Raw genomic sequence first — 15,423 nt, forward strand, 5'->3', positions numbered from 1 at the left:
TTAGGTACATATAATGATGGATTATTGATTAATTTGAGTGATGAGGGGAGGAGAAAAAGCAATGGATTTTGTGCAGTAGTAGCATCACTTTTTTTAGTCTTGTTTCTATTGAAAATTATAATATTTGGTCACTCTAATCAACAATATTCAGGAATTTGACTCAACTCAAAAGTCATCCAATTGAGTCATTTCAAAGACCCACAATAAGAAAATCAAATATGATTTATGTTTCATATATATGGTACTTGTATAGAGGCCTAGCAACTGGAGATTGACCTAGGTGTGACCAGAGCATCAAGATCATGAAAAGCTGACAGAGAAACCAGGGTTGGGATCTATACATGGTTCACTAGCTGATGCCTTGAACACCATGTAAGCTTCATTTTAGTCAGCAACTTGTGATTACCGCAAATGAGTAAGATGAGAAAAGCTTGGTCTCATAAATTGGTTTCCAGTCAACTTGGCATGTTTTCATGATATCTTCATGTTGATAGTCAATTTGATAGTATTATCGATCAAGATGAAAATAGAGGTTGAGTCTCAATCCATCTTAGTTTTTGACAAGCTGGAAGTAATGTCCTATGGTCCAGGGTGGACCCGATCACCCATCATAATGCAGTTGCCAACAAAGAAGTTGCACTTATTGAACTTGTGAAATGGCCTCTGCAATAAGGCAAGCAACCTCAGCTTGGAAAAGATGCCCGTTGCTTAAGAGACTATTGCAATCTTCTTCTGGCCATGGAAACCCTTTGTGCAACACTGAAGTGGGTGATGACACTGATGGTGAAGCCAACATATGAACACCTGATCAGATTAAATTGTAAGGAGAAGGATCTTAATTGAACTAATGGTCTTGAAACTAGCACAGCTAAGGTGGCTCGGGTGACCTCTAGAGAAAAGGCACTAGATCTAGCATACCTTGCTTTGAGAGAACTGTGTGGCATCATGGGTGACAATGTTTTTTCTGATCTACTGCTTCAAGCTAGTTGTCTTTTCTTGTTTTGGTTGTGCATGTTCTTGTATGTTCTGCCTAAAAATCGAGACATATCTCTTACTTTTTCAGTATTCTGTTTACTTATTTGGTAGGTTAAACTAAGACATATTCATTAGGACTACTTTCTGCAAGCAGTGCTTATTGATTGCCAAGTTCTATCGACCAATATAATCAGAACGGGGATTTGTGCTAAAAAAATTAAGGAAAATGGTATTACTGAAATGAGTTCTTAGGTGATACACAAGTATGTTAGTTCATATTATAGCTTCAAACTGAGGAGATGAGACATCTCAGTCTGATGTGTCAGACATTAGTATCTGAAGTACAAGAGAAAAAGAGATCCCCTTTGCATGACAAAAGCTGGGGGTGGTCATTAAAGAAAGAACTTGAGATTTACACGAGAGTTTTGAGTCTTTTGACTGAGACACTCCCACCACCTCACCACTACCAATTATAATACAAGCCTTTTTTTGTTTTTGTTTTTTTGGTTGCTTTGGATTAATTAATCTTGATAAGAAAATAAAGACACAGAGAGAGAGTAGGGAGTTGTAGAATGCCCATCAAAAAGAAAAGCTGATGGGATTCCCATCACCCACCTGCGATTCCCATCATCATCCTCACCACCACCATATGCTGACAACAACAGCATTCACTGCGTCCGCCCAGTATCGGTATCAGATAACAGCGTTACATCGAACTATGGGAGTCAAGAGCGCTGTGGAGGAGCGTCAAGGAACGATGGACGGAGCTGAATCGGCGCCCACGGAGCTGCAACAGGTCGCTGCTGGTGGAGGAATTGGTGGTACTCCGCCGGCGGTTGGTTCCTCGATGATGATGATGCAGCAGCTAAGGCGGCGGAGGTGGAGCCGCAGGCTCGCTCGCAGGAGGGGCACAGGGTGAGTGTAGTGGGAGGCGTCATGTGCATGTAGAGCTGCGGCGAAAGCTTCAGAGCTCTCAGCTCCAGGACTTCTTTCTGCAGCCTTCTGTTCTCTTCCGTGAGGTCTTGGCAGCACCTTCTGAGGAGCTCGCAGTCGACCTCCGTCTGCTTCAACTTCGTCCTGGATGATCAACAACAACAACAACAACAACAACAACACTTGGTAGCATCGGATGATTCGACTGGATATGAATCTTCCAAGTAGGATAAAAGTGTCTGGTCTAAGCACCTCGCCCTCCTGTTTTGGAACCACACTTCCACTTGCCGTGGCCTCAGATTCAGTTGCTTAGCCAACGCAAGCTTCTGCTTCTGTTAATTGCCAGAGACAAAACACATAAATCCTTGTAGGCATTCTCAAAGAAAACCCTACTGGTGCGAGACTAAGATGGCTCACAGGGTTGAGGGTGCTGTGTTCTTTGAAGCTCTCTTCGAGGATGGCGGATTGGTCCTTGGAGAGTCGAAGCTTCTTACGGCAGCCATCGCCGTCATCCTCCTCGTCGCTGACGCCCCTGGAGCCTGCTTCGCGCTCCGTTGACCTCTTCGCGGTGGCACTCGAGGCCCTGCTGTTGGGAGACGACACCCCTCCGTCCTCCTCGCTGTTCCTCCCTGCTGCTGCCGAGGGCGCTTGATTCACGTCCAAGATCGGTCTGCTCTCTGCATGCATACATTATACGATCTCAAGACCAGTCGAAAGAAGGATATACATATCGATGTCGTTTACCCGAACGGTCGTGGAGGAGATGACGCCATTGAGCCGGCTTCTGCTGACAGGAGGAAGACGATGGTTGGGAAGCGGAAGAGGAATGCAGGAGACCAGGGAAGCCATTGCTGGAGAAGCTGAGACTGAGGCTGAGGCCCAGGTATTCCTTTTCCATTAGCACACCACTCTCTAATCTCCCCTTTCTTTCTCTCTTTTCTCGTAATGCCTTTAATCCTTTCTTCACTTGTATCTCCTTGTTCTCTCTCTCTCTCTCTCTCTCTCTCTCTCTCTCTCTCTCTAGAGCTGGTGATGGACGAGGGATCCACGGCAGAGACTCGGAATCTGGGTATCACTGGTAGGCGGATGGTCTACTAAATAGTTGGTGTATTCCTGTTGCTTCCAACTCAATCATGACTGGTGCATGTGTGACCGTGCAAGTGCTTCAGTAGTCATTAGCGTCTCAATTATCTCATTCGTCATTCGATTTGTGTGTGCTGTCTACATGATCTTATGATTCCATCTTGAAGCAAATCCGAGACCAAGTCAGTCTGAGGCACTCGCTGACACAGGAGAGGTGTGGGGTCAGCACTGCAGCTTTGACATGACCTGCTGACCCATAACCCTACCTTGTGTTGTCAGCCGAAGGGACGGAGAGAGAACTTTGATCCCATTGCCAACCATTTTTGGGATCAGAATCATCGAGTCTGGCATGGATACAACCCTTCTATAATCCCGTATATATTTGTGCTGTATATGATCTTACCATCTACGTTGAGATGAACACACACGAATCTCCAAACAAGTAGAAGCAAAATAAGAGGTCTCCTGCAGCACCTCATGATTGCTATGCGTCGCCTTCGAGTGCCACAGTTCTTACAGCCTGTTGATGCCAATAGGAAATGGGATCCTTAGGAACAGTGCTGACTATTGAGATCTTTATCCAATTTTATCAACGAATAATAATTCCTTTAATCATGATAATCTTCTTTTAATTACGATAAATCATTGCATTGAGATAAGGTTTCAGTTGTCGTCTTTGGTGTTTATAAGATTTTAATTCTTCTTCATTCTTCAATCGATGTTAAACTAATACAAATCATTTTTCTGGTTTGGGCCCCACCATGGCACCATTATTGAAATGGGCATGTCATGTGGATCCAAACCCGGCAGCGATGTCGCGCCCGCACGCACGAGTGCTCGTTGCCTGCCCCCACGTGTCTCACCCCAATCATATGCGTGCATGTGAGCCGGTACGACAGAGATGGAGGAGTGGCTCCGACATCCTCACACGTGGCCGTCACGTGTCATCGGCCCCTCTCTGTCTCCCTTGATCGTGGCCGACGTCGCAATCCACGACGGCTCACGACTGGAGTCACGACTGCCTCGGAGATCTCTCGACCGGCGAGCGATCTACGTCCATCGTGCTTTGCGAGGCGTGCAGCGGCTCGATCGACGCATCTTAGATCCGCGAGACTGCCGTGGCGGCTACAGTCGGCCGACCACCTAATCTTAGGGTGCAATCGAGAGTGTACGACTGCCTTGCCCTCTACCAAAACCCAACATCATGATGAACCATCGCAGCATGGCATGTAACATGGAACGAGGACATCGGTAGTGGTGAGGTGGGCCACTGTGTCTCCTCCAAGCTGTGTACGCTCTCACTGTTCATAGTTGCATGGCCATGGGTTCCAATTCCCATGGATGAGATCCCACGTCTGTGGCCATTATTCAAACCTCGGCCATTCTGTCCCTTGTCAAGTGCTTCTTATAGTAATAATAATGTTGTAGAGACCCACATGTGAGGCTGCCTTTGCTAGATCTCACTTTCTGAGGATGAATCACATGACAGCTTAAAGATTCATAGTGATGAACTAAGTTGCAGATTAAGTTCTTACAATCTTCTGGTGACTGAATGATGTTTGCATGCATCTCACATTCCCATAGTTGAAGTTTCAAGATGGAGTGAGGGTGAAGTGACACACATTTCATGTAAGAGGCCATAATGGAGCACAGCTTTTGAGGACAGGAACCCTGAAATCTGGTGATCACCATGATCTAATAATGATAGATCCATCAGAGGTTCATACTGATGATGGTCCAGTGGAGTCTTCCCTAAAGGACATACAGCATGCATACAGCAACATAAGTCCATGGGAATCCCACAATCAATTTTCTTTTCTGCTTACATTATCATTGCCTTTCTGAAAAAGTATATGTATTTTTTTTCTTTCCAAGACTTCCTTTTTTTCTTGGTGATTGGATGCATATTTGTGATGTCGAATCCCCCTCACTACTTGATGTGACTTCCACTCGCAAAACTGTGACTTCCGGATGGTGTTCAGTTCTTTACAAGCCAAATCATTTCAGTGCTCTTCTTTCCTGCAGTTGTACAGATGGAAACAATGATGAAGCAAGAAATCTGATGCTCTTAGCACCATTACAATCAAATGGGAGCCTGAGATGTAGTTCTGATGCTGTCACATCTTTTCCAAGTTGCCGAGGGAATTATTCCCTCTCAAATGATAGATAGGGTGTCGGAAGTTTGTCTGTCGCAGCTTTGGAGGAGAACAACCTTTGGATTACCTTGTGTGTCTCCAGTTGACCTGATGGCCATTGTGGCAGGCATGTGATTGATGGAGTTCCTTCGGCCAAACTGGTCTCTGGCTTGTCACCTCTCTCTCTCTCTCTCTCTCTCTCTCTCTCTCTCCCACAGCCAGCAAAGCTCTGAAGAGAGTAGTACATGCAGAAAAAGTTGGAATAAACAGAGATTATGAAACTGTAACTTAGCTGTTATTTGATGTAAAAGTCTGGCATCAAAATGCTCACATATCATATGGTGTGCGAAGAAGAGCTAGTTATCTTAACCAGCAGTGTCATTGATGGCAAAGTCAACAAGCATTCATTCATACAAACACTAGCAAATTAGAAGAATTCAAATGACTTGATTCACAAAAATTGATGAGAATACATTCAGGAAAATCTTGTTTTCCGATCATACTATTCAATTTTGGACTGCTAGTGAGGAAAAAAAAAAATCTCATGGCTGATTCGTTTCATATAACAACACAAAACATACATACTACTCTACACATTTCTCTACAATGTCATCTTCTGCTCTAAACTTGTTTTTCTGGGCATTTTTATATTTACAGAGACTCTGCACTACTGTCATAGCAGCAGTACCAAAACATTCTTTGACTTAATTGACGTGGATATGTAGGGCGAAAGAGCAACATGGCTTTCCAAGATGGATGGATCGTCATGGTGTCATTGAGTTCTAGCCTTCCAATCAATGATTGCAGATAGAAGAGAATTGTCCGGTATGAGCTCTTTATTGGGCAATGGTAAATTTGTCATCGGTGAATTTTCGTTCCAGCTGAGCCATGCCCCGATTGCATACCGATCATATGTGTAACCATCAGCAGCGATGCAGGGATCATCCATCACAGTCTGCAAAATATTCAGGGATGTGCTTTTAGCACATACTTGTAAAGCATATCCAATTCAAATGAGAAGTGCAACGAAATTAGATTTTAAGTGGTATCACATGTTTGTAGTAAGTTAACAGGGTGAACGAATACCTTCTGTATTGGACAGATGAAATGCTTTGGAGGAACAGAGGGGTCACGTAGTGAAACATGAGCCTGTGCCATTGTATCTTTTAACCTCTCTAACACTGGAAGAACCTGATCCTTCAATTCAGGCCTATCCTTGCGCCTCATCTCTAAACACCTTAGTCCGAGATTAGCAAGTTCTTTCGCCCCTGCTTCAGGCCACCGTCCAGCCTTAGAATCCAAAATATCCATCAAACAGTCCGTTTCCAATGCAGTTTCGATGGCAAAAGCAAGTCCCATTGGTGATTTTGCAGTCAGCAACTCTAAGATCACCATTCCTAGTGCATAGGTATCAGACTTGGCTGACACCAAACCAGTTCTCTGGTACTCGGGATCCATGTAGAAAAATGTACCAACAGGCGCAGTGTCCTTGTACATTGTAGACAAAGGCATATTGGATGTAGGAATTAAAGTGGAAAGTCCAGCATCACCAATCTTGCTCACAAAGTTATTGTCAAGCAAAATGTTGGCAGGTTTAAGATCCCGGTGTATGATAGGTTCTGGTCTCGAGTTATGTAGAAAGATAAGAGCAGACGCAACTTCCCATGCTATACGAAAGCGATGAAACCATGGAAGTGGGAGTGTATCATTTTTGCACTGTAATCTGTCCTCCAGGCTACCATTTTCCATATATTCATAAACAATGCAGCCCTTGTCAGGGCATGCACCAAGCAGCAGGAGCACGTGTGGATGACAAACTCTACTAAGAACCTCAAGCTGGAATGTTGGATATACGCATTAGATCGGAGGAAACTAAGGAAACTAAGGAAACTAAGGAAAAATATATACTACCTCTTGATTGAACTGCCTGGTGTTAGAACCCTCACTGGAGTGCAATACTTTCACTGCAGCAACTGTATGATGGAAAATTCCCTTGTAAACAGTTCCATTTGCTCCAACTCCAATCTTGAGAGCATCAGAGAATGATAAGGTAGCATCAACTATCTCTTCCCAATTGTACTTCATATAAGGCTCACTACTACATGCAAGCTCCCTTTCAGGAGTTTGCTTCTCACTGTCTTCATGTCTTTCATTTTCTAGTTGAGCGATCTTACCGGTCATCTCTAATCTAGACCTTGTTTCTTGGAGTTTAAATATTTCCTCACTGTCGTGCTCATGTATGTCATGCAGCTGGCCAACCGAAAATTTCACAAATTAACGCAAACAAATTTCAATTATCTATTTAGAATTTTTGTGTAATAAAAGAAAAAGCTCTACCTGTTGGGAAGCAGAATGCAACTCATTTGGAGCAAATTTAAACATCCCCATAGGATGCCTGAGTTGTGTTCTCAGCTTCTCGAGCTCAAGATCTATGTCTCCCTGCATGGTAGAGGATTGAGAGTAAACAAACTAGTCAACATATACAAAAATTTCTTGTGACCTGAAAACTTCATTTTAGATGTAGGACACTGCAGTTGGTAGAATTGTGTGCACTAGGCTTTGGAAAGCAAATTTAGTTACCTCATTTCCTGATGGTGAATATTCTTTTGAACTATGGGATGTCGAACTCGTAGTAAAATTCCATGACTTAACCGTTTGATAGCTTCTCAGACTAGCTATACTGTTACTGTATTGACTCTCTGATACATAAGAACTAGAAATTCTAGAATCTTCAAGCAGAGACATGTTTCCAGTTAGAAGAGTATCAACTGAATTGGATCTACCATAATCTTTACTGATAAAGGCTTCCTGCTGAAGTTGTGGCAGACAAGTGAGCCGAAAGGAGGACTTTACTTCTGCACCCGAGCCTATCAATTATGCACAAAATAAAAACTAATTGTAAGAGTAGTAAAAAAATCTCAAGAAAACATATGCCAGTGCCACAATCATCATGAGCAGAAGATTATGTTTGACTCTGCACAGCAATGATCTGTTGGCCAGCAGAATTACACTGCATTTTGTTTTCCCTACAAATTTTATCTAGCATGTATAAATGGAGGTGAGTTTTGGCTCTTCTGTTTGGAAAAAAAAATTGAAATCCCTAAGAATTCCTCCATTAAAGAAAGTGTGTAGTAGCTATCTCTTTTACATTTAAATTGATCACAGCCATAAACACCCTGAATCTGCAACTAAAAATTTGATGCGACAACATCATTTACATTTGGTGTGAACAATATCTAAAATGGGAACTTGAAAATTAATCTTTAGTTATATAATGAACAATTGGAAAGCTGTAAGGTTATGGTCTCTTCTTCTTCTTGGGAAATTAGTGCCTCCAAGTGAATGAGTGGGAATAATTAACCTAAGCTAAAACTCTTATAAAGGCTTGGTAGGATAATAAGTCAAAAACACCCCCCAATGGCTTTCATGATCTATATATATGGAGGGGTTGGGGGGAAAGGAGAGTTGATCTTGTCACTTCAGAGGCATCTAGAACTCTTAAATATGGAATCTTAATAGTAAAATAACTTGTTTATCATAGATTATACCCTTACTCATACTTGGGACACTGATTAAACTCAAAATAGGTCTCCTTTGGCCACTAAACTAGGTAATGACCAAAAAGGCCCTGATCACATGTCCTTTTCAAAGAAATTTATGTTAGACCGTAGACGACCATCTGAGGGATTCCTTGGGTCCCCATGATTGGCCCAGTTAAAGGTAGTGACCTGCCAACTGTAAAGCCCTTATGTTGGGCTGTGGAACCCTCCCGTGTGGCCGGTCATGAGGGGAAGTGGCCAATCGTAGCATGAGTCCAGTTAGGAGGATGTTTTTTCAGGCCACTCCATAACAAAGGCTCTTATGGAACTCATCTTTGACAGTCCCAAAACTTCACATAATTATTTAGACTAAGTGCTAATAGAACTCATCTTTGGTAGTCCCGAAAGTTCACATAATTATTTATATTGAGTGTAAATTGTATGCCTAGTGACAATTGAGAAGAACATATAGTACAAGCCTATATCTGGAAAATTTCATAACCAAGATATGGGTAATAGATCCATGTCTCTTCACTCCAACATCTTCAGCAGCAGAAGAAAACAGACTGACCTCAGTGACACGTCCTAAGAGTCGATGACAAGGGATTAAGCAACAGGATACTCATTGCAATATCTACCATCTTTTTGGAGTTTTTGGATGCAAATGATCTGAAGTTTCTCTACTTCTACTTCTTAAGTATTTAGCCACTTTTTTCTTTGTCAATCAGTGATTCAGTTCTATGTCTGTCATTTAGAATACTGCTCAAGTTAATTGCATATGGTGCAGAGGAGACAGTTCATTACCTGATATAGGATTTCTAGAATTGCTTGAAAAACTGCTAGAAAGTCCACTGGAATCATTTTCTTCTTTAGCACTATCATCTGTTATTGATGTGGATGCAGTCTCATCCATCTCAGATACCGATGCACAAATAGATGACAGTTTACCCTTTGAGACAACATAAACTGTGCAAAAGCTTGGCTTACATTCGGCAATTCTGGTTGGCAAGTTGCTTCCCTTAAACTTCCTACAGCAATATGCATCATAAACTTTGTGGCTTTAATGAAATAAACATCAAAAGATTCTTACTAGATCAGAAAAAATAAATATGGACATCAAGTGTTTGTGCATTCATGCAATGATAATGGGGACCAAAGAGAGAAAAAGATCGAACAGTTTACTAAAAACTATGAAAGATAGCATGTACAGAAGTTTACCAAAAACTACAAGAGAAAAAAAATGACAATATACAAAGAACAAAAATATGATATTTTCACCAATAACCAAAATTCCATAATCTGGTGATTAAAAGGTATCTCAATTTGTAAAGCTCCTGAAAAGTTCAGGGTCTGTACTCTGTACAGACCAGTCTGTGCAACCTTAACTCGACATATGGATGAACGAAGCTTCTTGAATGTGAAAACTCATAGGAAGGTTAATTTTGGACGGAAAGGAAAGCCACGAAAAAATTATCAAGATTAATACCGCAGTGCTCGGTAAAGACTTGCTTAGCTTTTAATACTTTTAGTGGGATTAGTGTACCCTGTACAAAACTACAAAGTTTATTAAATTACACTTCTGTAAAGGCTGAATGACACAATATATACAAGAAAAAAATCATAGATATCCTAGAGAAAAACATAACAGGTAGACAAGCCCAGTGATTTCCTATAAGATATTCCATTACATTAGAATCCAAGCATTTGGTATTTATTTAAAAATGTATATTTAGATAATTAGCAAAAGGTCCCAATTGCATCATGTAATAAAAGAGCCACAGATCTTGATTTTAGAACCAAATTTGCTACAGGCATAAATTAGCATCTTAAAACTAGCAGTTGCATGTGACACTAATTTCATGTAAGCTTTGATCTTGTCTTTGTAGTTTAGGACACTTAAAAAATTAAATAACAATTTGTCAGAGCACATATTGCAAGCCAATTCAAAAACTTCTACATGTAAGAAAGTTTCAAATTGCAAGATTTGGTAATATATTCGTCCAGGGTTCGGTTTTAGCTATGTTGGGCGATATCCACTATAACTCAACTTATGTAAAGTACGTGGTCTTTTTGCAAATTCCAGGTTCTCTAATTGGGAGAGTCTTGCTGCATTTGTTTTCTGTTAGAAAGGCATAATTGATACATGAGCCTTCACTATAAAGTCTAGAGGTTAAACAGAAGTATACTGATCAAAACAAAATTTCCTTTCACCACCAACTCATCTCGTCACTTTCACTTCTTACTCTTTTTATCCTACGTCTACTTGCCTTTTAATTTCATTAAAACTGTGGTTCTATCAAATTACCCTTGCAGAAATCCATTACCCATTATATCAATCTGCCTTTTATTTTCATTGAAGTTGTGTTCTATCAAATTAATCCCATGGAACTGCATTACCCATTATATCAATCCCAAACCGGACTAAGTTGAAACCCAGCTCATGGGTGTGGCATCCAAAAAAGTAAGGTGATGTCTAGAAGAGGCCCCTCAAAAAAAAAAAAAAGAAGCCAATTCTGAATTTTCTTCAATACATTTCTGCTTGATTTCTTAGAGCAATGCGTTATGAAAGTGTCAACAAATCTCTTTTCCTAACTAATTGGTGAAAACTGGGAGTTATAGTACCTCATTAATGCATTTCTGGAAGAAGCACCTATCACAAGCTTGCTGATAGAATTTTCTGTGACCTCTTTTGCTATCGCTTCAGCTACATCATCTGCCTCAAGTACCACAACTTTGGTTTCGATCTGCATATATTGTCCAAATATACCTTAATCAAATCTTTTTCTTAATTTAAGAAAATAAGGTAATGGAACAAGTTGGACCTGGTTTTGTGAACACATGTCCTTGTAGGGACGAAGCATTGTTTGGGTTCTCCATCCTTGTTCCTTCCTATATGCAGAGGCAACATCTTCTCGCACTTGATTAACAGGGAGATTCCCCACTAAAATAATAGACATGTTATAAGTAGAACGACATATCAAATGAGCGATTATCAGGGATTCCAAATAATGTTTAAGCTAAAAAATCACGAAAATTCCAATGTCTGCGGCAACAGAAAACTTGTAAGAAAAAGATCAAATTGTTTAAGAAAATGCTTAATGTAGGACTGAATTTAAGATTAGGTTTCAGCTAAGTATGGTTCTGGATCAAGGTAATTATTTTAAGATGTTTCCTCTGAATTTTCATCCTTAGTTTTAGTAATTACTTTGGTGAGTTTGTTGTTTTTTCTTTTTTCAAAGAGTACAAATGTCCTGTTGTGGTGTATTCTTAAAAGAAAAGAAAATTTGTCATCTCATTTGAAAAATATTAAAATTCATTAAATTAAATTGCAAATCCCACTAGAATCCCACTAATTGAACCTAACTATTGGATGGATATATCTGAAAGCCAAAATGCAGAAAAGAAGGACAAGACAGATCAAAGAAGACACAGGTGTGGATAAAGATACTGAAACAAATATCCATAAGTGGAATACTTGACCAGGGGCAAGAATGATACAAAGCATCCGCGTAAAATAAAGTTACACAAAACGAATTTCCTCCACTCTAATTTTTCTTTCACTGTTTTTCTCTCTTTCCAGAAAAATTGTTGCATTTCCATTAACAATTCGAATTGACCCTTCTTAACAGATGGGCTCACTTAAAATCCAAATCAAACTATACTCCTTGTCCAAACAAAACTGCATGGCACTTTCTCACTAAAAATGAACTAGAGAGGGAAAGCAGACATGCTCTTCAAGAAGATATGCATCCAGCGAAAATACATGGAGCAACAGTTGCAATATCTGGAGCTGAACAGATTCAGCTATTACGGCCTGCTACCTTTAGCAAATTTGAAGAAAGCAACTCACGGTTTCCAGAGATGAGAAGGGAACATAACAAATAAGAGGAACAGGACCAAGATGTCATTATACTTTACAGGATGAAACAAGTCAATAAATTATAAGTAGCTGGTCCTAAGTATAAAAAATGGAACCAACATACTAGAAAGCAAGTTTCACTGGATTATACAAGAATGTGCTGGTAATCAGACTGAGAACTTCCCTGACCTCTATATGCATCAATCAAATTTCATAGGCATCCGGATCTATTACAATGAACAATACAAGAATTGTCATACTGAAAGATCATAATTTGTAATTTCAAACATTTTAAAGGACAAGTGTCATTGTCTTTCTCTCTCTAAGAAATAAGTTTGTTTGTCACTTGGTTCACCTGAATTTATTATGATATTACAAGAGAACTAAACTGATAAATCTCAAATACTTCAGGGATTCTTCATGTCAATCAACACAGAGCTGCCCAGAAACAATGTTGTGTGCTAGAAAGTGGCATAGCTTCATAGGTTCTCTGCAATATCAAATAATTCAGGTTGATGTGTCTATTAATCAACAGACATCCTCCTGAAGGATGTGTACACATCCACAACTAGCAAGCTTGATTATGGGAATGTAAGAAGTTTCATTTTTCTAGGTTCAAAGATGTGCCTACTCAAGCTTGCGAATTGTGGATTAGGAGCATGGCTTTACTTTATGCACACAACTGCATGTCTATTGTTAACAATTTTTGTGTGATAGTCAAGCTTGGAAAATGAGGATTAGGAGCACAGATTTTATCTTTGGCCGTGTCTCAAGGATTCTGGTGTTACTTGTTTATTCTTTTTACAAATAATGCACATTGTTCTAACAAAGTAATTGGAAAAAGAAAAAAAAAGAGAATTCCTTGACATAGATGGCATGGCCACTACAAGAGTTAGATCTGCTGTCATGACTTACTTGGTGTTGGAATCATCTTAATCCTTGGCCGAACATGTAGGAGTTTAAACATAACTCTACCCTCATCTCTGAATTTATTCAGAGCCCACTGGATCACATACTTGCTTTTTTTTGTCCCATCTATGGCAAGTGCAACCGTAGAAAGTGAATCATGTACCAATCTGTTACCTTCTTCCATCTCTCCAATACTGAAATCTTTGCCTTCTTCCTTTTCCACAATCTGATTATTACACATCTTTCTTTACTTGCAAAAAGAGTTAAGAAAGGTAAAGACAAAGAAGTATCAGCTATCATGCAGTTAATGTTTACCACATGAAATTATTTCAAGCTAGAAGATAGTAAGATACTGTAGACAGTATTGAAGGCATTCAAAACATTAAAAAACTCATCTAAATTTATGTACTACAAACAGGTTCTAAACTTGAAATGGAAAGAGTTTTGTCAACCCATAGCACAATGGACCAATAATCTTAAACAGAAGGTCACAAGGCACAGCTTGGACAAAACTGGGAAGAAGATAGAAGAAATGGATGATAGAAAATTTCCCCTAAATTATAGAAAGAAAAGGAGTAAACAGACCTCTCTCAGAACTCAATCATCTCCTCCCAAGAAGTGGATGTACATTTTGGGTGAAGAGACACTCCTCCCTTTTCTCTTATCGAACTAACAGTCTAATCGGAAGAAAACAATCGAAAAACCCCTTCTCAACAACAGCCAAAAACAGAAGATATGAAACCCTTTTTCTGTAAATAAATAAAAAAGAATCCCAAAAAATTGAGAGAAAATGAGAGAATGAAAACCCAAGTAAACAATATAAGAAAACCACAAACACAGCACAACCAAGTCACTCCAAGAAACGTGTTTTACTTATGCCAAATTGATCTTCGAATATTAAATCGACTCAAGATGAAGAGAAAGAGAAGCAAAAGGCATCTAACGACGAACGCAGACCAAGATGAAGGGGCAAAAAACATCTTTCATCCTACAAAGCACATGTCGACACAAACCCAACATAGGACAGCAGAAAAAGAAGTAAAACGACAGCGAAGAACTCCAAATCACACGAAGAAACCGGCGAGCAAAGATTCCAACAGAAAGCACAAAGTTCCTCCCGGATACCTTTTTACGCCGCTTCACACCGTCGGAAGAGACCAACCAAAAAGGCCATCAAAATCGCACCTTTAAGCGATATTAAACATCAAAATCTCCTTTCGAAAGTGGAAGAATCGCCTCATCCAAGCAGAGGACGCGACCGCTACCAAACCGTGCCATACTGGCGACTTTAATGCCCCGAAGACTCAGAAATGGCAAAAGACAAAAAGTAAATAAATTAATCGGGAAACTTACTAAATCTCTCCCACAGTTGTTCGTGATGAACTCATGATTGGTGGAGCAAAATTCCAACTTTTTCTTTCTCAGTAAATGGCTTCTAAGTTTTGCATATATGCACCAAAGACAAAGGCTTCGCGTGATGTGAACCATATGGTAGGCTCACACACATCAAATAGCCACTGGGCGAGACCACAATACCCCCATTTCGCTTTACATGGTCAACCTTGACAACATTAAATCACAGTTTCCTTTATCGTAGAGTAAAATAGATGGATAGAAATAAAAGATCATGTCACGGGAACGAGTCTTTCGTTCACAAAATTTCTTGAATGAATGATGCCCATAAATTCCTACCCAAGCCTTGTGATGGTGTAGAAACCCCCCTAAGAACTTATCTTCACAGTCAAATTCTATGAATCTCTAAACACTGTCAATTCCCAGTTAGAAGATTTAGCTAACACGAGATGTATTCATAGATACATAATACGTAAGAGCGTCTGATAGAAAGAACTGCATCGATTGGATGTTCACCATGCAAAGGCAAAAGTTTGGGAAGGCAGCACAGGGGGTTGACTGGAAGGTCAACTTGAAGTAACCCAAAAGTTTCCTGTCATGTGCTGTTATATCGGATCTAGAAGTCGCAAGCTTTTAT

At 40.1% G+C, this 15,423-nt stretch overlaps 2 protein-coding genes across 8 annotated transcripts; both read right to left on the reverse strand.

Annotated features, from left to right (window-relative positions):
* Positions 1–1,554: 1,554 nt before the first annotated feature.
* On the reverse strand, positions 1,555–3,071 carry LOC135626729 (homeobox-leucine zipper protein HAT4-like). Its single transcript, XM_065132290.1, has 4 exons — positions 2,653–3,071; positions 2,326–2,585; positions 2,161–2,240; positions 1,555–2,052 (listed from the first exon to the last, which is right to left on the reverse strand). Exons 1-4 carry the CDS (start codon positions 2,804–2,806, stop codon positions 1,701–1,703), a joined length of 846 nt encoding a protein of 281 aa, XP_064988362.1. The 5' UTR covers positions 2,807–3,071; the 3' UTR covers positions 1,555–1,700.
* A 2,482-nt stretch (positions 3,072–5,553) lies between these two features.
* Positions 5,554–14,932, reverse strand: LOC135626726 (U-box domain-containing protein 35-like). Of its 7 annotated transcripts, none has more exons than XM_065132286.1 (11): positions 14,787–14,923; positions 14,619–14,694; positions 13,440–13,678; positions 11,488–11,606; positions 11,288–11,409; positions 9,470–9,693; positions 7,707–7,993; positions 7,464–7,565; positions 7,038–7,376; positions 6,213–6,962; positions 5,554–6,081 (listed from the first exon to the last, which is right to left on the reverse strand). In XM_065132286.1, the coding sequence occupies exons 3-11, from the start codon at positions 13,672–13,674 to the stop codon at positions 5,899–5,901; spliced, it is 2,361 nt and encodes a 786-aa protein (XP_064988358.1). In that variant the 5' UTR covers positions 13,675–13,678; positions 14,619–14,694; positions 14,787–14,923; the 3' UTR covers positions 5,554–5,898. The 7 variants fall into 7 exon arrangements, with proteins under 7 accessions (XP_064988358.1, XP_064988355.1, XP_064988357.1 ...); XM_065132283.1 differs by having other exon boundaries at positions 14,559–14,694; positions 14,787–14,922; XM_065132285.1 differs by lacking the exon at positions 14,619–14,694 and having other exon boundaries at positions 14,787–14,932.
* Positions 14,933–15,423: the final 491 nt, after the last annotated feature.

This window comes from Musa acuminata, chromosome BXJ2-11 (genome assembly GCF_036884655.1).
Source record: "Musa acuminata AAA Group cultivar baxijiao chromosome BXJ2-11, Cavendish_Baxijiao_AAA, whole genome shotgun sequence".
NCBI classification, from domain to species: Eukaryota; Viridiplantae; Streptophyta; class Magnoliopsida; order Zingiberales; family Musaceae; genus Musa; species Musa acuminata.